At 60.4% G+C, this 24,725-nt stretch overlaps 1 protein-coding gene across 7 annotated transcripts; it reads right to left on the bottom strand.

Annotated features, from left to right (window-relative positions):
- Positions 1 to 5,705: 5,705 nt before the first annotated feature.
- Positions 5,706 to 24,054, bottom strand: CDC42BPG (CDC42 binding protein kinase gamma). Of its 7 annotated transcripts, none has more exons than XM_027045271.2 (37): positions 23,747 to 24,054; positions 21,006 to 21,097; positions 20,841 to 20,924; positions 20,379 to 20,474; positions 19,895 to 20,043; positions 19,244 to 19,337; positions 18,834 to 19,034; positions 18,449 to 18,697; positions 17,934 to 18,013; positions 17,009 to 17,106; positions 16,840 to 16,920; positions 16,449 to 16,546; positions 16,178 to 16,357; positions 15,805 to 15,897; positions 15,540 to 15,661; positions 15,391 to 15,463; positions 15,055 to 15,161; positions 14,853 to 14,967; positions 14,457 to 14,605; positions 14,276 to 14,364; positions 13,913 to 13,965; positions 13,729 to 13,824; positions 13,574 to 13,633; positions 13,174 to 13,279; positions 12,754 to 12,887; positions 12,531 to 12,670; positions 12,350 to 12,431; positions 11,477 to 11,693; positions 10,596 to 10,658; positions 9,885 to 10,484; positions 8,717 to 8,901; positions 8,538 to 8,622; positions 8,288 to 8,408; positions 8,027 to 8,144; positions 7,730 to 7,856; positions 7,523 to 7,608; positions 5,706 to 6,508 (listed from the first exon to the last, which is right to left on the bottom strand). In XM_027045271.2, the coding sequence occupies exons 1-37, from the start codon at positions 23,904 to 23,906 to the stop codon at positions 6,452 to 6,454; spliced, it is 4,740 nt and encodes a 1,579-aa protein (XP_026901072.1). In that variant the 5' UTR covers positions 23,907 to 24,054; the 3' UTR covers positions 5,706 to 6,451. The 7 variants fall into 7 exon arrangements, with proteins under 7 accessions (XP_026901072.1, XP_026901073.1, XP_026901070.1 ...); XM_027045272.2 differs by having other exon boundaries at positions 13,729 to 13,827; positions 15,805 to 15,891; XM_027045269.2 differs by having other exon boundaries at positions 13,729 to 13,827; positions 23,747 to 24,053.
- Between the last annotated feature and the right edge of the window lie 671 nt (positions 24,055 to 24,725).

Here is a 24,725-nt window from a genome sequence, read left to right as displayed (position 1 = left end):
ACTCCATCTCACGCCCTCCAGGTAGGCCGTGGAACCGCGGTGCATTCTGGGAGATGTAGTCCGGGGCGTGACCTGGCATTCCGCGGGCGGTCGCTGCGCTTAGGTTGTCACGTGTCGTCAAGACGCGAGGAAAACCGGTACTTTGAAATACTGACACGGAGTCCTGTGTGTCGAGCCACTTTAGTTGAATTTTTATCAGTATCCATCAACACGAAAATGTGTGTCCTCAATGTCTAGCAATTCTTCCCTAGCTCTGCTCTTTATTTTTTATTTTTAAATGTTCATTTATCTTTGAGAGGGAGAGACGGACAGAGCACGAGTGGGGGAGAAGCAGAGACAGAGGGAGACACACAACATGAAGCAGGCTCCAGGCCCCGAACTGTCAGCACAGAGCCTGATGTGGGACTCTAACCCACGAACCGTGAGATCATGACCTGAGCTGAAGTCGGATACTTAGCCGACTGAGCCACCCAGTTCTGCTCTTGAGAAACTGTAACACATCTGCAAAGAGGAACATCTAAAGCACCATTATTGTTATTTGTCATAGGGCAAAAGAAGAGTGAGGTTGCTGGATGCATCCCAAAATAGATCTTCAGAGCAGATTGTTGAGGGAAAATACTACTGAACAATAGGGATAATAAGATAGTATTTGTGTTAAGAACATTTTAAAACTTCAAAACAATACTAAATAATTTCTCCAGAGTCATCCGTGAATCTTTCTTATTCATTCAGCAAACAGATTTTTGGTGCCTGTGGGCCAGGCACTCAGTCCTAGGCACCGGGTATGTAGCAGTGAGTAAAACAGATCAAACCCCTGCCCGACTTCACCTCTGTGGGTATTTCCCCCCCAAATCCATAAGCTTAGCCTAATCGGGAGAAAACATCTGGCAAACCCAGACTGAGGGACAGTCTACAAAATACCTGACCAGTACTCTTCAAAAGTGTCAAAGTCATCGGGGCACCTGGGTGGCTCAGTCAGTTGAGCTTCCCACTTCGGCTCAGGTCATGATCTCACGGTCTGTGAGTTCGAGCCCCGTGTTGGGCTCTGTGCTGACAGCTTGGAGCCTGCTTGGGAGTCTCTCTTCCCTCCCTTGTTCTCTGCCCCTCCCCTACTCTCTCTCTCAAAATAAATAAACATTTAAAAAAAAAAAACCCACAAAACGGGGCACCCGGGAACCCTACTGGTGAAATTTTAAATAAAGCCTATAGCTTCCTTCATGGTTTTTATCAGTTAGGTTTGATCGATGCGTCTCAATTGTGGCAGATGTTAACATTAGGCGGAGCTGGGCCAAGAGTGGCTGGGGATGACGTCACCACTGACTGAGTTCTGGGATACTTCGTCATACGGAGATTAGGAGACCAGGAGGAACCAGCAAAGGAGATTGGCCAGACAGGTAGGAAGCGAACCAGACCAGCAGCTGTGCAGAAGACCGTGCACCGAGGCAGAGGTAGGGACTGACAGTGTTAGACGCCGATTGTAGGTCAGCAAGCTGAGCCCGCCAAGACTGACTGGATGTGGCTCAGGGCAAACTCCTGAAGGCCACACGAAGAGCAGTTTGGGGAGCAAAAGCCTGAAGTTACTGGGCTTAAGAAAAACGAGAGGAAAGGAATTGGAGACGGTGCCAATCCTCAACTCTTTCAGGGAGCTTTGTGGCACAGACAGGAGAAAAACAAGATGGCAGCCGGGGGGGGGAGGGAAGGGGGTCAAAGGAGGGTGTTGTGTTGTCGTTGTCGTTGTCATACGTAACCAGTATTTTTTTTTTTAAATAACTTATTGTCAAGTTAGCTAACATCCAGGGTGGGCAGTGTAGTCTTGGCTTTGGGAGTAGATTCCCATGATTCATCACTTACGGACAACACCCAGCGCTCATCCCCGCAAGTGCCCTCCTCAGTGCCCATCACCATTTTCCCCACCCTCCCACCCCCATCAACCCTCAGTGTGTTCTCTCTTTCTGTTAAAGTATTTTTTTAAAGTTTATTTGTTTTGAGAGAGACAGAGACAGCGTGAGGGGGGGAGGGGCAGAGAGAGAGGGAGAGAGAGAGAATTCTAAGCAGGCCCCGTGCTGTCAGCACAGGGCCTGACTCGGGGCTCAAACCCACAAGACCGTGAGATCATGACCTGAGCCGAAACCAAGAGTCGGATGCTTAACTGACTGAGCCACCCAGGTGTCCCTGTTCTCTGTCTTTAAGAGCCTTTTATGGTTTGCCTCCCTCCCTATTCGTAACTTATTTTTCCTTCCCTTCCCCTATGGTCTTCTGTTAAGTTTCTCAAATTCCACATATGAGTGAAAACGTATGTTATCTGTTTTTTCTGACTGACTTTCTTCACTCAGCATGATACCCTCCAGTTCCATCACGTTGTTGCAAATGGAAAGATTTCATCATTTTTCATCACCGAGTAGTATTCCATTTTATATATATGCCACATCTTTACCCATTCTACAGTTGTTGGACATTTGGGCTCTTTCCATAAGTTGGCTATTGTTGAAAGCGCTGCTATAAACATTGGGGTACGTGTGCCCCTACGAATCAGCACTCCTGTATCCTCTGGATAAATTCCTAGGAGTGCAATTTCCGAGTCATAGGGTAGTTCTATTTTTAATTTTTTGAGGGACCTCCACACTGTTTTCCAGAGCGGCCGCATCAGTTTGCATTCCCACCGACAGTGCAAGAGGGTTCCCGTTTCTCCACATCCTCACCAGCGTCTGTTGTTTCCTAAGTGGTTCATTTTAGCCACTCTGACCCGTGTGAGGTGGTATCTCAATGTGGTTTTGATTTGTCTTTCCCTGATGATGAGTGACGTTGAGCATCTTTTCATGTGTCAGTTGGCCATCCGGATGTCTTCTTTGGAAAAGTGTCCATTCATGTCTTCTGCCCCTTTCTTCACTGGATTATTTGGTTTTCGGGGGTGGAGTTTGGTAAGTTCAAAGGGGAACTCACCTCTAATTTACAAAAAAAAAAAAAAAAAGTATTGTAATTAAAATTGATTTAAAATAGCATCCGCTATGTAATATTCTTTTTTAAAATATTCTTTATTTTTGAGAGAGAGCGTGAATTGGTGGGGGAGGGCAGAGACCAAGGGGGACAGAGGCTCCAAAGCGGGCTCTGCACTGACAGCAGTGAGCCCGACGTGGGGCTCGAACTCACGAACCATAGTGGGACACTCAACTGACCGAGCCTCCCAGGTGCCCCATCTAGGTAATATTCTTGACAAAAAAGTTAAATATGAATTTCAGGGGGAACCATCAGACAAATGGAGATCACAGGCCGTCGTACAAAATAACTGGCCTGGACCCTTAAGACAATGTTAATATCAGGGAGGCAACAAAAACAAGGCGGCCAGTTGCTCCTCGTGAAAGGAAATTGAGCCTGGACCACCAAATGCAACATGTGATCCAGAATTAAATCCTCGATTTTTTGAAAAGTCCATAAAGAACATTTATGCCACAGTTGTACCATGAACCGAGCGCCTTAAACAACAGAAATGTCTTGTCTGTCCATCTGGAGTTCGCACGGCTGAGGTCAAGGTATGGGCAGGGCTGGTTCCCTCTGAGGCTGTGAGGAGAATCCGGTCCAGACCTCTCCCCAGCTGCTGGGGGTATGCTGGCATTCTTTGGGGGTCCTCGGCTTGTGGAAACATCACCCTGATCTCTGCCTGCATCATCACGTGGTCCTCTCCCTGTGTGTGTCTGTGCCCAAGTTTCCCCTTTTTTAATTAGAAAAGTTTGTATTTTAAATAAACTCTGTGTTCAACGTTGGGCTCAAATTCACGACCCCAAGATCAAGAGTTGTATACTCTAGGGGCGCCTGGGTGGCTTAGTCAGTTAAGCGTCCGGCTTTGGCTCAGGTCATGATCTCACAGTCCGTGAGTTCGAGCCCCACGTCAGGCTCTGTGCTGACAGCTCGGAGCCTGGAGCCTGCTTCGGATTCTCTCTCCCTCTCTCTCTCTGTTCCTCCCCTCTCTCACACTGTCATTCTCTCTCTGTCTCTGTCTCTCTCTCAAAAGTAAAGATTAAAAAAAAAAAAAAAGATTTGCATACTTTACTGCCTGAGCCAGCTAGGCAGCCCCAGCTTCCCCCCTTTTATTATTCAAAAAATATGCTTTTTTAACGTTTTTTCATTTTTTGAGAGAAAGAGGAGAGTGCGAGTGGGGAGGAGCAGAGAGAGAGAGAGGGAGACACAGAATCTGAAGCAGGCTCTAGGCTCTGAGCTGTCAGCACAGAGCCTGATGTGGGGCTCGAACTCACGAGCTGCGAGATCATGACTTGGGCCAAAGTCAGACGCCCAACCGACCGAGCCACCCAGGCGCCCCTAAGCTCCCCTCTTTTTAAAGGATACCAGTCATGTTGGATCAGTGCCCACCTTGATGAACTATTTTAACTCATTACATCTTCAATGACTGTATTTCAATGACTGACCTTTCATACATGAAGGTCACGTATGGAGGTATTTGGGGTTAGGACTTCAACATATGAATTTGGGAGGATCACAGTATATCCCATAACAGATTGTCATTAGATGGCATTGTTGTATCAATATGAAAACTCTCGAGACGATAACAGTGGCTTCTGGTGGTTCCTTATTTTTTAAAATTTTTTTTTTCAACGTTTATTTATTTTTGGGACAGAGAGAGACAGAGCATGAACAGGGGAGGGGCAGAGAGAGAGGGAGACACAGAATCGGAAACAGGCTCCAGGCTCTGAGCCATCAGCCCAGAGCCTGACGCGGGGCTCGAACTCACGGACCGCGAGATCGTGACCTGGCTGAAGTCGGACGCTTAACCGACTGCGCCACCCAGGCGCCCCATCCATAGCAGAGTTCTACTGAGGGCCACAGCTCCTGTCAGGTGACACCACTGCCCCTTCCTGCCAGGTGGCCCGGTGGTGGTAACAGCTTCCCACTGCTGCTAGGGCTCGGGGGCCCTGCCACTCCTCGGTGGTTTCCATTATCATGGCCACACTTTTGTAAGCCGTCCCTTTGCTACTAAACTGTTTGCATGTGTCATAGGATTCCTGAAAATCTGGGGAAGACAACTCAGTCTTTGACCGCCCCCGACATCCCATGGCTCCCTCCGTCTCTGATCCCCCCCATTTTCTGCACCCCAGCAGAACAGATCCAGGCATGGAGGCCAGCAGCTTAAAAAGTTGTCTTTATTGGTTTCGTACTGACTCACAGAGCATTAGGGTCAATCCCTCCCGGGAATATGGCGTTTGAGGAGATAAATACTTATTTTGCCCCCCACTTGTCAGCAGAGGGACGTTTAATAAAAATAGTAATATAATAACAATAATAGTGACTGTGATCAATAATAAAATGCCCCCTATGATCCCCTAATACACAGGTGGCGGAGGCTTTGGGAAAAAGGACCACCCCCCTTTCCGGGAAGGGCCAGAGTGTGCCTGGAGACCCTCCAGTGGCCCCCATCAGGTGCCATCGCCCACCAAGTAGCCTTTATAAATACCCTCCCTGTCCTGTCCCTGTCTAGGAATGATCTCCCCGCCCACCCCCCCCAACCCCGGGCGGATTAGATGCAATGTCATTTGGCTCACAGGGCCCCTCTCTGTTCCCAGCCCCACCGAGCTCCTCCCCAGAGAGAAAGGCCCCTCAGTCTATCAGTAGTGTTCTTCCCCCAGCTCCCATCCGCTCTCTGCTCCTCTTCACTGCTCCTCCCCTCCCTGCTCCTCCCCCTCCTCCTCCTCCTCCCCCTCCCTCTCCTCCTCCTCCTCCTGCCAGCCACTGGCACTGTCTCTTCTACTTCCTTCTCTCACTTTCTTCACCTACAGCCTCCTTCACCTACATCTTCCCTGCTCCTTGTCTATCCTTCTTTCCTTTGAAACAAAAAAAGTTTTTTTTTTTAATTTTTAAGTAATCTCTACACCCAACATGGGGTTCGAACTCACACCCCCTAGATCAGATGTCACAGGCTCTACTGACTGAGCCGGCCAGGCACCCCATCCTCCTTTCCTTTGGATCAGAGTCTGTCTTTCCTACCTCAACCTTGAGCAGAGGCCGTGATATGCCCCACCTCGGCCTCACCTGGGGGCTGGACAGTGCCTTGCCAAGACCCCAGGTTGCCGCCAGAGACCCACCCCCACCCCGACTCTTGCTTAAGGCTTCCTGAGGCTTGACACTGGGAAGGAGAACTTTGGCACAATTACCCCTGGACTCCAGGGGCAGAGGGGCCCCCAGGGCAGAAAAGGGGGCCATTCTATTCCCAGTGGCTAGCAAAGGTAGGGGCCGGGAGCAGAGGGGAAAGGCAGGACGATGGCTCAGAGTCAGGTCTCCTGGGTCCTGGGAACCCAGGCCAGCCTCTGAGTCGCTGTCCAGCCCAGGCCCTTCCTGAGTCCGAATTTCCACACATCCCGGGCCAGCCGGAGCATGGCATTCCTCAAGCTCTTTGCTCACTCATGTGTCTCAGTCCTGGGATTGGGGTGGGCCCTGCCAGAGGGTGTCAAGGGGAACCCTCTGATTCAGGGGCTGGGGGCAGGCTCCGGGGCCGTTCTGAGACCTGGAGGGGAAACAGAAGGAAGGACCCTTTCCTCACCAGACCAGTGCCTCCCAGAGGTCTCCCCCGACCCATCACCTGCTGCAGGGAGGCCCTTGGAGGAGGTATGAGATCGGGGTAGGGCTACATGAGAAGAACTTGGGGAGCTCCAACTTAATATCCCTTAAGCCCAAATCGAAGTCCCTTTGCTCATTTACTTTACTCCATTCTTCATCAACCAACAAACATGCTTTATGTTAGGTGAAGACAAACTTGACCTCAGTCTCAAGGAGCCCGCGGTTGGGGGAGGAGGGCTAGTATCCAGAAGAAAGCCACAGCACAGAAGGACTGACACGGAGAGGTGGAGGGAGCAGGGCACAGGCCCTAGGGAGGCCCTAGGACAGTATTAGCACAGAGCGTTGAGGGTGGCCTGAATGTTAATAGAAGGACATTCAAAGCAGGGGGGACGGCAGGGGCAAGAGCCTGAGGGTGTGGAAGAATATGGCAAGTCCCTGGGGATCGGAGTGGTTTGGTGTGGCTAAAGCTAGGGTGACGGTGGGGAAGTGGCTGGAGGGTGCATGCGAGCCTTCCCAGCTCCTCTTACGTCTTCCTTCCCCTGTTCCCCTTCCCCCCTCCTCTGATCCCTCCACCTCGGGCTGGGCCTCTAAAGAGCTCCCCTTCGGTGGCACTCCCCCCATGTGCCAGGCCCCCCGCTGAAGTAATCATCACCTCATACAGCCATCACTTACGTAATAATCTGAAATAATAACCTCATTTTATAGGTGAAATAAGCTCAGGGAGGCTGGACATCTCGCCCAGGGCCACATGCCTGGGACATCAGAACCAAAATTTCCACCTAGGCCAACCTGCCTCTACGCCTCTGTTGGGGCCCCACTGTGGGGCGAGTCTGCTTCCCTTAGGATCCAGGGTGGGGATGGGCTCAGCCGGTTCTCTGGCTTCAGGTCCCAGAGGTGGGCCTAGCACAGAACAGAACTACCTGTCCTTTAACAGAGGAGGGAAAAGCCCCCACCGGCTCACCTGTATCAGGGAGTCTGCGGGGCTCAGAGATCCCTGGGAGCAGGACACGGACTCACTGGACAGAGAGGTCCAAGGCTTCCTCTTCACTGTTCCAGGAGCAGGATGAGGAAGGGGACAAAAATCCAAGGTCACATTTGAGGAGTCCAAAGGGGGTGTAAACTTTGGGGAGGGAAATCCAGGCAATGGAAGCAGCGGGGCTGTCCTTACTGGCGTCCGCGTCTCCAGTGAGCCCGTCGCTGCCCACGGAGGCTGGCCGCCTCGAGGCCTCCGAGAAGCTGTGGGGACGCTGCGGGCCGGAGCCGCGGGTACCTCGGCCCTTCCCTCCTGGAGCCTGCTGGGGGACAGTACCGAAGGGCTGCGACCGCAGGGGACCCCCAGCCTAGACGCGCGGAGGTCCCGGGTCCCAGGGAAGCAGGGGGCTGCGATTGGGGCAGGCGTCTCGGAAAGGTCGGTGATTGGCTGAGCCTCACCAGGGACGCTTGTGATTGGTCCCGGAGAACTCACCGGGGGCAGATCCCTGGCGCCGGGCTTCCCGTCCGTGGGGCCCACGTGCACCAGGTGGTTGAAGTTGGAGGGCGGTGAGATGAGCTTGGAGCGCACAAAGGGGTCCTTCAGCAACTCCCTGCGGGCGGAGGGAGAGTAGGGGCGGCGGCGAAGGGGACGCCTCCCCCGCCCTCTCCCGGCACGGACACGCCCCCGTGCTTCGCCCGGTCCCCAGCTCGCGAGCCCCCGCCCCGCCGGCGCACCGCGCACGCGCACGCGCACCTGCGCCGCTGCTGCCGCTGCTCCTCCGACACGCGGAAGAAAAAGTGGCGCTTGCTCTTGGTGCGGAACAGCTGGCGCCGGCTGTTGTCAGTGAGGTCGGGGATGTCGAACTCGTCCTTCTCTGTGGGAGGAGCAGAGAGCCGGACGGTGCTCACAAGTCCCCAGGGTCCCCGTCAGCTGGAGCTCAGGGTCACACATGCACCCGCGAACGCGCACACACTCCGTACTCTCGTGCCCACGCACTTCCTACCTGCCAGCCGGTTCCTGAGGTAGGTCAGGCGGACCTTCTCCGTGCCAAAGAGGAACAGGGAGCCCTCTGGGTTTAGGGGTCGCACCTGAGGCGGCAGGCACGGAGGTCAGCCGCGCTGCTCGACTGCACCCCCCCCCCCCCCCCCAGTCCAGGGCCAGGGGATCTGGGCAGGCCCTCACCTTCTTGAGTGGCACCGTCTGGACCCATTCTGCTTTCCTTACATCAAACACGTCGATGGAATTCTCGCTGAACACTGTCAGGTAGGGGGCTGCATAACCTGCAGGGCAGGACACTGTGCTGTGCAGCCCCTGGCAAGTCAGGCACCTCCGCGGGCTTGTTTCCTCCTCCGTGTCACGGAAACACCCTGTGCCCGGCCACAGCACAGTAACTTCCACGCCCAACCCGAGGACCTTCTTCTGAAGACTCCAGGTTGCCCCACCCAACCTCCGCAACAAATCAGAGATCACAGTCCTGGAGCACTCGCATGCCGGGCATAGTTCTAGCCACTTGGCGTATTTTTTCCCCTTTATTTCTCAAACAACTCTGGGCGGGTAGGACCATCATCCCTAACTTACAGATGATGGAATGTAACCCCAGAGCTAAGTAATGGGCAAGGTCACCCAGTGATGAGTGAGAGCTGGGAACTGGCCCTGGGCAGTCTGATTCCCACTCCCACAGACTGCGTCTGCGCTACGCCCAATCCACAGGCCCAACGCCGGAAGAGCCGCTGGTCATGAAGGGAGCCCCGTCCCTGTCTGTCAGCACGCCACCACACCAGTTACCTGTGAATGTGTTGGACTCCCTCACTGCCCTGTTCGTTCGTTCATTCATTTACTCATTCATTCCTCCAAACATTCGTAGCCCGTAGGGTGTGCTTCCCCGGGCTGGGTGCAGGATGTGTTGAAGAAACCAGGCCCAGCCCATTCTGCAGTCTCCCCCCGCCCCGGTACCAAACCAGTCATTATAGGAAGGTGCTAAGAGCAGCAGGGCAGAGGTCTGAACACAGAGGTCGGGGAGCAAAGAGGAACAAAGGGCCAGGGACGGGGGGAAGGTGGGGTAGGGAGCATGAGAGCAGTAATGACGATGACAGAAATCATGGTGGTCATTTATGGAGAGCCTTCCAACTCCAGGCCTTGAGGCAGCATTGGGGCTGGACCTGGTTAAGAGTTTGCCAGGTATAAAAAGGACAGTTTAGGCTGGAGGAGGAGCATGAGCAGGGACATGGGAGAGGAATATCTGGCTCAATCCACTGAGGACAGAGCAGGGTGTGGTCAGGCGGGAGGACCCTGTCTTCCTCTGACACGTAGGTGCCAGGCCCCGCCCAAGCTGACCCCCCCCAGGCCTTACCCCAGCCCGTGGGCACTGCCGGCCACAGCAACTCATGGACGCGGGACTTGCGGCCGGCGCTGTCCACGTAGACCCCGGCCGTGGCGAACAGCAGCAGGAACTCACTCAGGCTGAGCTCCACGGCGCCCAGCGCCTCGCCCAGGCCCCCGCGGGATGGTGGCAGCTCCTCGGGCACCAGACTGGCCCCTAGGGCCAAGGGAGCGGCCTCGTTGAGCAGCGGGTAGAGTGCGAAGGTCCCGGCTGCTCCCACGCACAGCCGGTCGCCCAGCAGCCCCAGGCTCTGCACGGGTGCCGGTGCCTGAAGCTCACGGATGCGGCGCTGCCAGGGCCCTGGGCCCGGGCCCAGCTGGTAGCAGAGCACCTGGCGCTTGACGGCTACGCAGAGCACGGGCGTGCGGGCCTGCAGGATGCACCCGGCTGCCAGCACCTGGCAGCCTCGAGACTCGGGGATCTTGGCACCCGCCACCTCCGCGCTCTCCAGCTTGGCCAGGGCGAAGAGGCGCACGCTGGGGCCACGGCCGCACAGCACAACCAGAAGGCCCGCGGTGGGGCTCACGGCCAGCCGCTGCACCCGCCGGCACTCGCCCACCTGGAAGATGTCTTCGGGGTCGGCGAGGGAGAGCGTCACCAGCAGGGTGAACAACAGCCCCGTGCCCATCCTCCTCTCTCCCCCCGGGGCTGACCCCCACCCGGGCCCACCCTGGCCCGTACCGTTGCTGTGCAGGTGGATCACAAACAGCCCCTCCTCGGTGCCCAGAGCAAGCCGTTCCTGGTCTAGTAGAGGGAGGGAGAGAATCAGGGGTCAGGGAGGTCATCTGGCAGCCCGAGACCAGGCAGTCCGCCTGTCCTTGCCGAGCCTCAGTTTCTCCTGAGGACACAGGGATGGCCATCCCGCTGTCCCTGCATCCCTGGCCGCTTCTCTCTCCAAGTCTGGGCTGGCTCTAATGGGGAAGGCCCACAGGCGAGAGGCCCCCACCCTGAGTTGTGGGCTTCGGGGTAAGTCATGTCACCGCTCAGAGCCTTGGCTTCTCCTCGCGCAACGTGGGGACAGTAATGGTTCCTTTCTCCCAGAGCTGCTCTGAGGCTGAAGCAACGCAGGATGAGTGTTCAGCTCACAGCGGTCCCTGCTCAATAAATGCCCTCATCCCCCCAGCTCCCGACTGACACAGAGGACCTGGAGGAGCCACACAGTCTCTCGTGGGGCTCCCACTCTGAGTGCAGGGGGAGGCCCCGGCTCTCCAGGGCAGGCGCTGGCTCGGGGCTCCGGCCACTGCCAGGGGAAGCCAGGAGGCACTGCTCCCTCACTTCTCCGGCTGTCATCATGGAGGTCTCCCCAGAGGAGACAGCGTGAGGCTCGGCTGCTTCCAGGCTCCCTGTGGCCACCCCGCTGCCGGTAAGAGCACCGGGACTGGAACCCTCATCTGTCTCTTGCTAGAGCCTTTGCTCTTTTCAACTCCCTCAAGACTCATTTAGAAAAAGCAGAATCTGAGGCACAGAGAAATGGAGTGGCAGAAGCCAAGCCCCCCGCCCCCTACCTAAGGCCGCCCACAGAACCACGCCCAGGGCGATGCCCCCCTCGGCATGTGGCTCACCGATGATGGCGGCGCAGAGCGCGTGGGGCAGCAGGGGCAGCCCGTTGTCATAGGCTTCCTTGAGCGTGTACACAGGCCGAGGCCTTGGCCGCGTGTCCAGAAGCAGCCGCTGCAGCTCGCCCAGCACCTGCAGCCAGCGCTCCCGCTCAGCCTCACTCTCTGCCAGCAGCAACACGGTGCACATGGCAGGGGGCACCGTCAGCTGGGAGGCCGTCACCTGTGGGCAGGGACTCAGGCTGGAGGGCTGTGGGCCGACAGCCAGACATCCCCCTCCTGCTCTCCACCGGATGATGCTTGTTTGCACCAACGTGAGCTGCCGGGCACAGCGCTAGGAGCCATCTTACAGTGGGTGATAAGCCAGACGGAGTAGGGTGGTCAGACAGGCCCCGAACCAGTGCCGTGGTGGGAGAAGGACGGGGCATCCCCAACCCGGGCCAAGAGTAAAAGATGGCCCCCCAGGGGAAGAGACATTTCTGCCAGTGCCCAAGGGATGAGGGGAGTCGCCAGGAATGATCCAGGTAGGGGAGAAGCTTGGGGGCTGGCCTGGGCTGCACAGCAGAAACAGGATGTGAGGGGCCCGTGGTTACAGGGCACTTTGGGAACTGGAGAAAGCAAGGTGGGTCCAGAGCAGAAAGACGCTCAGGGTCAGAAATGTGAGGCCTCAAGGACACAGTCAGGAGCACCCTGAGGGTGATGGGAAGCCACGGAAGGGCCCTAGGCCAGCGGGATGTGGGCAGCTTCGCGTACAGGAAGTGCACCGTGCTGTGGGATGGAGGCAACCGAGGTGGCATATGTGTGTGTCTGAAGAGGGCAGCCACGGAGAAGGAGACAGACCGAAGGGGCTGCAGTAGGGCCACACGGAGGCAGACTCACCCTAAAGATGCGTGGCAGGTCCCGGGACTGGGCGTGAATAACATCAGAGGCCAGGACGGGGGTGGCTGAGAACTGAGGGTCCCTGGGAGGTCCGTGGAGCTGGTCAGAGGTCACATTGCCCCTGGCTGCCTCCCTCCCCCCGACCCGCATCCCTCGTCCCCGGCCACTGCTTGGCACCCACCTCAGATCCAGTGCCTGTAGGAGGGCCCCGCTGGCCGGGCTGAGCCGTGGATCAGGGGCGTCAAACAGCAGCAGGCGGGAGTCACTGAGGGCGGCGAACACCCGCTGCCAGCCCCGCCGGACCCCCGAGGGCCTTGGCACCTGTGGGAAAGGCAGGCATGGGGGGGGCCTGCCGGGCTCTCGGCCCGCCCACGCCAGCCTCCCCCTCCCCAGCCCCAGCTCACCGACAGGAAGCCCTCGTAGGCCGTGCCTGTGCCCGTTTCGGGGTGCACTCCCAGGGCCGTGCGGAGGAGGTCAGGGGGCACAGGGCAGGGCGGGGCCTGGGGGGCACAGGCTGAGTGACAGAAGTAACCACAGGCTGTGGAGAAAGCAGGAAAGGCAGATGGTGTGAGGCTGGGTGGGGACAGCCTGGAACCAGGACTCGGGTTCCTGCCTCCCTGAGGCTGTGGTGGCTCCTGGACTGTCACCAATTCCCCGTCAAGTGAGAAAAAAACCACAACAATTGAGCAACGGGAGATGAGGCCCAGACCAAGAGGAAGGCTTGCATGTGCCAGGATCCGGGCCATTCATTCCGTCCTCCAGGGGACTGGGTGCTGGCATGTGGGAGGCAGGCGTGCGGGTGGGGTGGGGGTGGGGGGTCTCACCGTCACAGCCCAGGCCCTGGCGGCCCAGGCCCAGCATCAGCGAGGTGCAGCGGAGACACTTGGTGGGGGATGGGAAGCTCCGGGGCCGCAGCGAGTGTGAGCCGGGCTGGGGACAGGGAGACAAGCTCGTTACCCACGCCTGACCATGGCCTCCCAGGTCCCTGTGTCCCACCCCCGAGGCCACCCTGAAGTGTCAGGTGGGACCAGAGAATGAGCCAGTGGCAGTGTGAACCCAGCCCCAGTGAGTCTGTCACAGCACTCAGACTCATTGCCACTGCCGCTGTCCCCAGGGTGGTCTGCCAGCCATGACTAATGCACGTAGAGGGACTCAAGCAGGTCCTTGGAGACCCGGAAGAATGGCTGGGTACCCCCACCCTGCCCCGCCCCTCTAGGTGCGGACCTTTGCAGGAGGAACTTCTGTAGGGGTGGTGACAGCAGCGGGCACTCTGGGGAACACAGCCTGCGGGGGGGGGGGGGGCAAGCAAACGGGTGAGGGGGGCACAGGCAGAAGGCGGGGCCCGGCCCCCCAAATGCGGGACTCCCGCCCATCCTCACCCCCAGACGCAGGCTGCGGCGGCCCTCTGGCTTCAGCTCGGGCTCCATACCGGGCCTCAGGGCCTCTCCTGAGATGCCAGGATCCTTGGTGGAATCCTTCTGGGGATTGAGGAGGAGGGTGGAAATCAAGGCCCCTGGCTTCTGTCCGGGACTCCTCCCAACCAGCCCCTGCAGGCCCTCTTACCTCTGAGCTCCGGAGGGACAGGAAGGGAATCAGGGAATTTGAGGGCTTAGTGTCTGCAAACAGAGAGCACGGGTCACCGGGGGTGGGGGTCCCTGGCCCAGCCCTAACGCTTGTTCCTGGGGAACTGGGGGCCGGCAGGAGCCTCAGTTTCCACCTCAGTAAAATGGAGAAATGACAGCAGGCCCCGGTGGGTACGCATATAGCGGGTGCTCAGTAAGTGCCGGGCGACAGAGAGCCAGGTGAGCGGCAGAGTCAAGAACTCTCATCTCCACGGTCCCGCGAGGCTGTCGGGGGACCCCCTGGGGAACCCTGAGGCTCGAGTGGGGGACTTGCTCCAGGACGGGCATGCAGATGGCCACTTACCCGCTGGCCCCCGGGCCTGCAGCTCCTCCCGCAGCGCGGCCAGCTCCTGCCGCAGGCCCCGGCTCTGCTGCTCGGCCTCCTGCAGACGGCTGCAGGGCGGGGACGGGACCGGTTAGGGGCTTGGCACAGGCCTCCTCGCGGGTCCCACGCCCCTTCGTGCAGGGCCTGGCCCGGGCCTCACCTGTCGGCCTGCCGCTGGGCCTCCTGCACCTGCGTCAGCTGCTCCTGCAAGCTCTGCTTGGCCCGGATCTCGGCCTCCAGCGCCGACTGCAGCTCCAGCCTGGCCGAGGCATCCATCTTCTGTAGCCGCCGTGCCTTCCACTGGTGGTCCTGGCGGCCAGGGGGCGCCCGCGTGAGATGCCCCCGGGTCGGGCGTGGGGGGGGGGGGGGGGGCCGGCAGCCTCAGAGGCCTCTCCCGCCAGACTGTCCACACCACCCGGCCAGACTCAACATCCTAGACTGGCCCCTGACCCCGCTGTGAGCTCAGGCGAGTCACTGATCTTCCGTGGACTCAGCGTCCCCACCTGCCACGTGAGGCTGCTGCCAGCCCCTCCCCCGGGGCTCTTCCGGGGCTCACCAGCGGCCGGGTGGGGGGCGTCTGGGTGCCCACGTTCCGCAGGGACTCCAGCTCCTCGGCCATCTTGGTGGCCAGGGCCTGCAGGTAGCCTCTTGAGACCTTCTCATCGTTCACCCTGGTTGGGAAGGGGGCTCCGGGTCACGGCCTGAGCCCTCAGCCCTGCCTGGGCCCAGCCCCTCCCCGCCAGCCCCCGGGCACCCACCAGCTGAGGATGTCGGCAATCTGGGCCTCCCAGTTGCTCTCCGTCTCCCTCCGTTCACCCTCCAGCTGCTGCTTGCTCTGCTGCTCCCTCTCCAGCTCTCCTACCAGCTGGGGCCCGGGGACAAGATGGGTCAGCCCCCGGGGGCCCGGCACCCCCGAGCCCCGCCCGCGTCCACCCCCGTTCGCCCGCCATGGCTTGCCGGCCACCTGCGGGTGCTGCGGGGCTGGGGACACAGCCTGCTCTGAGACCCTGGCGGCCTGCACCATCCACCCTGCCGGCTCCCCACATCTGTCCCACGGCCCGTCGGTCCATCTGCCCTCTGTCTGCCATGCTCACCCGCTCCTGCTCCAGGCTCAGCCTCTGGTTCTCTTCCTGGAGCCGGCACAGAGCCTCCTCCTTCCCACTCACCCTGGGGAAGAGCGAGTGACGGGATGGCCCCCAGCTCAGGCCCCCGTCCCGCGCCCCGCCCGGGCTGCCCAGCTCACCCGTGGCCACGGGCCTGCTCCAGCTGCACACGTAGGGCGGCCACCTCCTTCCTCAGCTGCGCTTCCTGAGGCCCGCCCTCGGGCAGCCCCGTGCCGTTGGTCTCGGAGGCGGCGTGGATGGTCTTGAGGGACACGGAGAGGGGTCAGGGCAGGGGCCTGAGAAGCTATGGCCCACTCTACCCCTGGGACAAAGGCCTGGCCCTGAGAGCCCGGAGGAGGTCAGGCCAAGGGAAGCACCACTTGGAAGGGGGTGAGACCTCACTACCTTGACCCGCAAAGATTCCTTCTCAATGCTTCGCTCCCGCTGTCTCTGGAGCTGTGTCACCTCCCGGCACAGGGTGGCCACCTGGGCCTGCAGCTGTGACGAGGTGCAGAGGCGGCCACTGCTGACTTTGTCCATCCCACCCCTCTGCCCGCCTCGCTACAGACTCTCGGGCCCCGCCAGGCACAGCGGGATTGCAGGCAGGGGCCCACCCTACCTTCATCCGCTTGCTCAGGCCTCAGCCAGCCCCGGGGGGGGCGCAGAGGCACGTAGTGTTGCCAGCATTGAGCACTGAGCTCCCTGGGCCCCCAGTGGCCACACTGGGGTTCACAGGGGCAGTGCTCTGCTGCTGTCCCCACCCATCCCAATCACTCACCCTCCTGCTGGTATCCTGGGCTTCCTCCAGCCGGGAGCTCAGAGCCTGGGTCTGGCTGGCCGTGGCTGCCTCTCTCTCCTGGGCCTCCCGCAGCCTCTGGAGCAGCTCCTCCTGTCGCTCCTGGGCTCTGCATAGTTCCCCTGCCTGGGCCTGCAGCCCTGCCTGAGCCTCGGCCAGCTCCTGGGGGGTCGGAGGGCAAGGCCTGGCGTCAGGGCACAGACCTCCTCACCGTGGAGCCCTGGGCCGCTCAGCCACCCCACCAGGCCCTCACCCGGAGGAGCCGGTCTCTCTCCTGCCGTAGGTCCGAGTCCCGGCCTGGGCTACCACCATCCGTCTGGGATAAGGAGGCCTTGCTGCCCCTCGGCGTCTCTGCCAGGAATTGTCACTGAGGCCCACGTGCACTGACGGCCTCAGCCAGGCACTCGGCGTGCGGCATCTCCCAGAGCCCTCACCACAGCCCGGGGAGCGGGTCTCCTTGGCTCACTTTCTACGTGCAGGCTCGGAGAGTTTAAGGTACTTCCCTAAGATCACACCTCATCCACGGAGTAGGGCCAGGACTGGAACCCGGGTTGGATACAGGTGTGCTGGGAAAGCAGCTCAGCCTCTGGGGGGAGGGGTTGGGGGGAGGGGGGAGAGACGGGGTGGCGTGGGGGGCCGGGTACCTGACAGCCTGTGCCGTAGAGTCTGCACTTCCTTCTGTAGCCGCTCCAGCTCCCGATGGTCTGAGGACACCTGGAGGGCCTCTGCGGGCGGGGTGGGGGGGCACCCATAGGTGAGTAGCTAGTCCTGGGTCAGACCCACCCCACCCTGCTCCAGCTGGTTCCCCGGTACCTTGGAGCTTCCGGCTCAGCTCCGTCTTCTCCTGCTCCAGACAACGGAGCTTCCGCTCTAGGGCAGGCAGCTGCTCAGAGCTGCTCTCAGGGCCCGGACTGGGGAGAGCAGGGCCACACATGTTGGCGGAAACCCCACCCCCCACCCCCCAAAGGCTCCTCCATCCTCCTGCGTCGGTCATTCATTCATCCAAGAAACACCCACCGTGCCCCAGCTCTGTACCCAGCCCTGGGCTCTGTGGTGGAAGAAACGAACCGGACCAGACCCTGCCCCCGGAATACCTGTGGGCAGCACCCCAAGGCCCCCCAGACCTAGGTTCAAGCCCTGGCCCTTCTAAGCTGTGTGAACCTAACATATCTGAGCCTCAGTTTCCTCACAGGAAATTGGAGGTGATAACAGGCCCTCTTCCAAGGACAGTGAAGAGAACTTAGTGATTTGGGCCAGCTGCCCCCGTGCCTGGCACACGGTGGGTGCTCAGAGTGCAGGTCAAGACACATTTGCTTCCACCTCAGAACACCTTGTTGCCTAAGACCTCGCTGCGGTCTCAGGCCAGCCCCTCAAATGGAACTAGATCATTCCACCCATTTTACAGAGGCATAGAGTGTGGCTGGGGGGCTGGGAGGGGCCCTTTCAACTCTAGGCCTCTGGTTCCAAGTTCATGACACTCTCAGCCTGCTGTAGAGGGTACTCTAAGGGCCAAATGCAGGACAGGTCCCACAGGGGGCATAGGCATGGCTTTGCCACAATTTCAGGACACAGGGGCTGTCTTCCTGAGGACTCAGAGCACATTTCCTGAGCACCTGTCACATCCAGGTAACAGGCAGGCCATTCAGCCCCTTTCCCAGGGTCCCAGTGGGCTACCTGCCCAAGGTTCCAGGCCAGGCAGCCCCCAGCCTCCTACTAGGTATGCGAGGACTAGACTCACCTGCCCGAAGTGTAGGTGAAACCCACAAATGGCAGGTGGTGGCCCGAGAAGGCCCCGTGGGAGGGTGGGGGCAGGGTCCCCTGCAGAAGGAGGGGAAGGAGCGTCAGACTCAACAGGCATAGCTCCTGGCTGAGGCTCAAGACCCAGGAGACTCCCCGGGACTGGGGGTGCCAACCTCTTCCTGCTAAGAATGGAACCGAGGTGGGTGACGCGGCCCCCACCTAAACAGACTACAACTCCCATGAGCCCTTGCGGCCATGGCCTCCCAGGTGCTTCCAGGAGTCTCCTTGGAAGACTTCTGGCTCACAGAATGACACTCGAGGTCAAACGACCTTCACCTGTCACACCCCACCTCTGAAGAGGTGAACTGGCCCAGGTGAACCACAATTCCCATGAGCCTCTGGGGTGTGAAGGCGTCATCCTAGGCCCAGCAACCACTCTGGAGAACCTCTGGGGGTTTCCCACAGCCAGCAAGGGGCAGGCAGTTTTCCTCCTGCAGCGGGGCCCAAACTCACTGGATGGTTGAGAGTGTCATCGTCCACATCGAAGTTGGAGGTGTCCACAGGCCCGCGAAGCTCAGGGATGTAAGGGGCAGTGCTGGTTGCCAGCCGCTCCCAGTCCACGCCTTCAAAGAAGGGGTGGTTCCGGAAGTCATCCAGCCCCCCGCGGCCCAGGCGCTCCTCCTGGCGGCACAGCAATTGGCGGATCAGGTCTTGGGCGCTGGCCGGCACGTCAGGTGCATCCGCGGGAAACTGCAGGTGGTCCTGTGGGTGGGGGGTGGGGGTGGGGTGGAGGGGTGCAGGTGGGTGTACAGGATCCCACCCCCACCTGCGGGCATACAAACCACGCGGACTCGGGACTCTGCTGCCCTCCCAGAACCCCAGAGCCTGGCGGCCAGACCTCATGGTTCATGATCTTGCCGTAGGTTTCCACCAGGGATTCAGCATAGAAGGGCGTCTCCCCGAAGAGCAGCTCATAGGCACAGACTCCCAGTGACCACCAGTCGCACTGTGGGCCATAGTGGCCCTTGCCCTCCTCCATGGCTTGCAGGATCTCGGGGGAGATGTAGTCCGGTGTCCCTACTGCCACCGACGAATCCACCTAGGAGTGGGGGGGCCACGAGAACAACCTTGGGCTTGGCTAGAGCTGACGGCCCCTCACCACAGGCCCGAGCCTGGGCCTGACACCCCAACTCTCTAAGGCTTAGCTGGCCTGGTGACCCCACTTGGGGCCTAGACCCAGGCCTTCTTCCTTCCACCCCTGGGAGCTCTCCAGGCCGGGTGTCCCCAGCCCTTGCTCTGGGGTCTTACCATGCCATTGTTGTTGAGACGTAGACAGGAGCCGAAGTCAGCCAAGCGGATGTGCCCGTTCATGTCCAGCAGGACATTGTCCGGCTTGACATCCCTGAGGGAGCACAGGGAGAGAGCGGGGCTTGACCTGTGTGTGTAGATGTGTGTTCTGGCACATTCCGGGGTATGAGTGCATGGGCGCACGCACACACCAGCGTGTATATTGTCACACGTGTTCCTGCGAGTCCACAAGACCAGTGTGTGTGCATGTACACGGGAAGGGGAAGGCTGGTGGCCAGGCCTCCTGGGTGCCAAGAGGGAAAAAGGTGGTTAGTGGAGAAAAGGGACCCATAAGGATGAGCCACGGAGGCAGCAGCGTATGTCGTGGGGGACACAGGAGTCAGACTTGCCTGGTGCAAACCACGACCCGGGCGCCCACCGGCTGGGTCACCTCAAGCCAGGTGCTTACCTGTGCTAACCCTGACTTTCTCATCTGTAAAGTGGGGACAAGAGCAGTGCCCATCACATGAGGTTTTTGGCCTGAGGATTCAAAGGCATCGTGCACATGAAGCACCCAGCATAGGGCTTGGTGAGTGTGCTCAACAACTGTCAGCTGTCCCTAGAGCTTTCCCCAGGGGCTGGTCAGGGCAGGAGGGGCTTCTGGGGCCCCACCTGTGCACGTAGCCCAGCTGGTGCAGGGAGTGGATGGCCAGCACCATCTCAGCCAGGTAGAACTGGGCCAGCTCGGGCGGAAGGCGGTCCTCAAAGCGGCTCAAAAGAGTGAGGAGGTCCCCACCGGCATAGTAGTCCATCACCAGGTACTGGATGGGATTGGGGGAGGGGGGAGCAGGGGGGCAAGAATCAGACAGGGAGGAGGGTGGGGGGCATCTGCCCCAGGGCCCTGCCTCCCACCCACCTCCTCGTGGTCCCGAGGGGTTCTGGGAAGGCAAGACCATCTCCCAGCAAGCAGCTCTAGGGCAGCTGGCTCCCAGCAGAGCTCAGGCAGGGGCTCCGGGCCCAGCAAGGGGTGGCCAGTGGAAGCCTCTTGGTCCCTGTAGGAAGGGTCTCTCTCTCCTTGGACCCAGCTCCCCTGGCACCCAAGGCCCTCCTCCTTTGTCCCCCGGCAACGGCCCCCACCCTCGCTGAGTATCCTCACCAGGTATTCCTCGTCTTGGAAGGCGTAATGCAGAGTGGTCACCCAGCGGCTGTCCCCCTTCACCAGAACGTCCCGCTCTTCCCGGAAACAGGCAGTCTGCAGCAGGTTTGGGGAGCAGGGGCGGGGGTGGGATCAGAGCCCAGGAAGCCCTCCTCACCAGCTCAGGGGGTGGAGGAAGACTAGGTAAGTCTAGGAGCTTGGATAGAAGTTGCCCGGGTGAGCCACGGCCTGTGCCTTATGGCTCCGGGCCTCAGTGTTACGGTAAGGAAAATGGGAACTACAGTAGCTTCGAAGAAAGGCTTGTTGTGGGGAAGCAACAGGGGAGGCTGGTGGTTGGATCCTCTCCCGTCCCAGGGGCCAGGCCGGCCCCTTCCCCAGCATGCCCTGCACGCCCCACTAGCAGCACACCCTCCCCCCCCGCCACTCGTAGGGTGCGCAAGTCCCATCGGACCCCACACTGACCTCGGCCCTCTTCAGCATCTCCCACTTGTGCAGCATCTTCATGGCAAAAATCTGCCCACTGTCCCTCTGCCTCACCACGGCGACCTGAGGCCACAGGGAGCACCGGGGTCAGCTCTGCCTGGGTGCGAACCCCCTCCTCCCACCTACCCCGTGCCTTTTGCTCACCTCCCCGAAGGCCCCTCGGCCGATCACCTTCAAGATCTCAAAGTCATCTCTCTGTAGCCTCAGCTCTTTCACCTTCGTTACGAAGGGGCCGGCTGAGGGGACACAGAGTGGGGCTCAGGGAACCTACAGGGAGGCCCCAGCTCCCTCTCTCACCTGGGGAAAAGCGGGAGCCACAACCCCCACTGGGGCAGGGGCGGCCTCTGGCCAAGGGGCCGAGAGGGGCTGCAGCCCACTCGGTCACGAGTAGGAAGTGTGGAAGGTGGGGGTCCGGGCTTTGCTGGCCACCTAGCCCCCAGACCTCCCCAAATCAACGGTTCCCTGAACCCCTGTCCCCAGACTCTAGGCGGCCTCATCCCAGGGGCCCATGGAACTGGTAATCCCTCCCTGCCTGCAGGAGGATACTGGCTGACCAGGTCACCCTGGGGAGGAAGGGGATACCATTCCCACCCTCGGCTCCCAGGGCTCCCAGTTCCTGGCGCCTATCAGGACCAGGCCTGGGCCTGTCTTGGGAAACTGGACGGGCAACATTCCTTGTCCCCAGAGAGGCTTCCCTGCCACTGGGGAGCTGTGAGCCCTGGTCTTGGGACCCTGTAGGCACAGAGGTACCTGGCTGGGAGTGAGGCCTGGGGCAGCCCCAGAGAACAGGTCAGATATGGTGCTGCAGGGCCCTGGGAGGACACACTTTGGGCTCCCTGTGTGGGGCTTTCTCAGTCTGGAGGCATAAATAGGTCTGCCCAGCTTCTCACAAGACTCAAGAACAGAGCCAAAAAAACCTTTCCCTGGCGCCTGACGCTGGCACCTGAAGGGGTAAACACTCGAGATCTCCTCCAGGCCTGACCAGCCCAACAACTCTAGGCCCTGCCTCCCTCTCTGGACTTGGCCTTCACCTGGCCAAGAAGCTCTTCCTCTCACAGTCCCTGATACTCACTTTAAAGGCATCTCCGGCCAGTCCCAGGCCTTTTCTAGGCCTGGAGAAGCCACAGGCCTGGGGGAGGGAACTGGAGCCTGGAAACTTAGGGAGGCAAGAGTGACCGGTAGGGGTGGCGGGGGGGGGGGGGTAGCTGCAGACTGGCTCTCCGCCTCAGTTTCCCCCTGCCAGCAGGTAAACTCCCTGCCAGCTGGGCGGGTCTGTGGGTGGGACAGAGAGCTGCTCCACAGGTTTATCAGGCAGAACCCCCGCAGCAGGGGTGGTGTGGAAACCTCATGACAGAAATTAATTGTCTCTTTCCCCAGGTCTGTGTGTGCGGCTGGGGAGCAGCAACCGCGGGCTCCAGGGGGGAACTGAGGCCAGGGTGGCTCCCAATCCGCCAGACGGGAACCAAAACCTGGGGCCTAGAGTCAGGAGGACCCAGGCTCCCGGGACAGGCTGCCCAGTCCCCTCGCCTTGCCGCAGGGAATGGGGGCTCTGGGCAGGAGCAGGGACAAGTTGGAGCAGGGGCAGAGTGAGTCACCGCCCTGCCAGTTACCTCGGGAGATGTCAACAGACAGGCCCCCATGCTGGGGTCCCAGGCAGGGATGCCAGAGGCAGGCAGGGAGGAGCACATGTGTGTGCAAACACACACACACGCGCGCGCGCGTAGACATCACAGCGGGTGATGACAACACTGTCAGATACACGTGAATAAGGTGCAGAAGTCCCCGGGGACAGTGGCAGGCACCAGAGGCAGGGGCTTCCTGGCTGCCCTCACCCTGGAGGAGAGGGCTGGGCTGGGGGCCAGCTCACCGGCATGTCTCACGGGCCCCCAACCATGCCGAGGCCAGGCCTTGCACCTGCCCAGAGCTAAGGAGTTCTGGGGATGCTCGTCACCCACTGGGCAAACACCTGCCTCACCCCGCTCTCCAGGCCAGGCCCGTCAGCCCTCCTCCACGGGCTTGGCCAGGCATAACCAGGGAGGCCTGGGGCTGGTGAGGGTGCCCACATTGGGTTGAGGTTTACTCCAGGTCACCCACTTCCGGTGCCTCGGATGAGTCAACCCGGAAGGGGCGCAGACCCACCCCCAGCCGGGCCCCCCCTCCCTGGCTTTGGGAAATAGACCTCAGGAAGCCTGGCCAGCGACTCGCACCGACAAAGGGGCTGAGGTTGGTGCCGGTGCCCAGTTTGGGGTGGTCTTGCATGCGGGGACATAGAAGTGTGTGTTTGTGGGAACATCTGCCACGCGTGCAGTGCCTAGGGATCTGTGAGTGGAAGCAGGCAAGTGTATAATGCAATGGCCAGTGTGGCTCCAGTGGTCTTCCGGGTGAAGTGCGGGGCTCCCTGGATCTCTCCTTGAGCTGTATGTATCTGCGTGAGTCTGTGTGGTATGTGGGAGACTGAGGAAGCATGCGTGTCAGTGGGTGACACACACAAGGCTCTGCGTGTGTGACTGTTTGTTCTCAAGGGTCATGAGGTATATGACATGTGAGCCAGGAGTCCCTGACGCGACTCTGCAGCACATGTCTGGGGTCTATACTTGGGATCAAGTTTGTGTGTGTCCGTGTAAGTTGTGTGCTGTGCACACACGCCAGGCTCTGTCGGTGGGAAGGAGTGTGCGTGAATCTGAGCGAGAAGGTGTGCAGCTAGCTGGGAGGGCCCAAAGGGGCCGGTGGCACGTGTCAGGGCCGGTGCGGGCTCTGCGCGGGGAACCCGTGGGGGTGCCGCTCCCTGCGGGAGGGTCTGGGGGCGAAGGGCGCGGGGGTGGGGGGAGGGTCCCGGCGCGGTGTCCCCCGGACCACCCCACCTCGGTCCAGCCCGGGCCACTCACCCCAGCTCAGGAACTGCGCCACGTTGCGCTCCCGCCGGAGGGGGGCGCTGCTGAGCTCGTGGTGCAGCCCCAGCAGCAGATCCAGGAGGCCGTCGAGCCCGGGGCCACCGCCGGCCTCACCCCGCGCCAGCTGCTCCAGCGCGCGCAGCCGCCGCTCCATAGCTGCAGCCGGAGCCCCGCACCCGGGCTAGAGCCGGGCCGCCCGCATGCCGGCCCGTCGGTCCGTCGGTCCGTCCGTCCGTCCGTCCGCGGGTCGTTAGCGCGGCCTCCCCCCACCCCTCCCGCCCTCCCCGCTGTCACCTTCCTTCGCGGCCTCCTGCGCGCCCACACCTGGGCGTCGCGCCCCGCCCTCCGCCCCGCCCCCCGACGGACGGGCAGGTGAGCGCCGGCCAATGGGAGACGCGACTGGAAGTGAAGGTGGGAGGGCGGAGGCGCGCGGGGGCGGGCCAAACCCTCGGCCAGGAAGTGGGGGGGCGGGTCCCGAAGAGTAAACTCCTGACTGGGCCGGGCCAAGGGGGGTGGTCTCCCCCCGGGGCCGGGAAGGCTACCTAGGTCTCCGCGTGGCCCCAGAGCCAGCCCTACCGGGGCTTTCGCCGGCCCCTAACCTAGGTGGGGGATGCCCGGGGCAGTGCAACTTCCCTCAACCCCCTGGGAAAGGGGGCTGGAGACGCCCGCGACTCCGGAGCCGGATGGGAGTTGTAGTCCCCTCTCTCCCTGGGATGCCGGCCGCGCTTGGCACACACCCTCCCCCAATCCCCTCCGCAAGAGGTAGGGGGGGAACCTCGCTAGTTTCTGATTTCATTTTATTTGTGTCGTTACAGCCGACTAGGGAGGCAAGTAGGCGAGGCAAGGATGGTTACACCCATTTGGCAGATGGACATACTGAGGCTTGGGAAGGACGAAGGTGAATGGAGAAGCCCTGGAGTGGGGCTGGGCTGGCAACTCCACCACAGGCCTTTTAAGCATAGGCGAGAGCGAG

This window comes from Acinonyx jubatus, chromosome D1 (genome assembly GCF_027475565.1).
Source record: "Acinonyx jubatus isolate Ajub_Pintada_27869175 chromosome D1, VMU_Ajub_asm_v1.0, whole genome shotgun sequence".
NCBI classification, from domain to species: domain Eukaryota; kingdom Metazoa; phylum Chordata; class Mammalia; order Carnivora; family Felidae; genus Acinonyx; species Acinonyx jubatus.
This window is presented reverse-complemented; position numbering and strand designations above follow the sequence as displayed.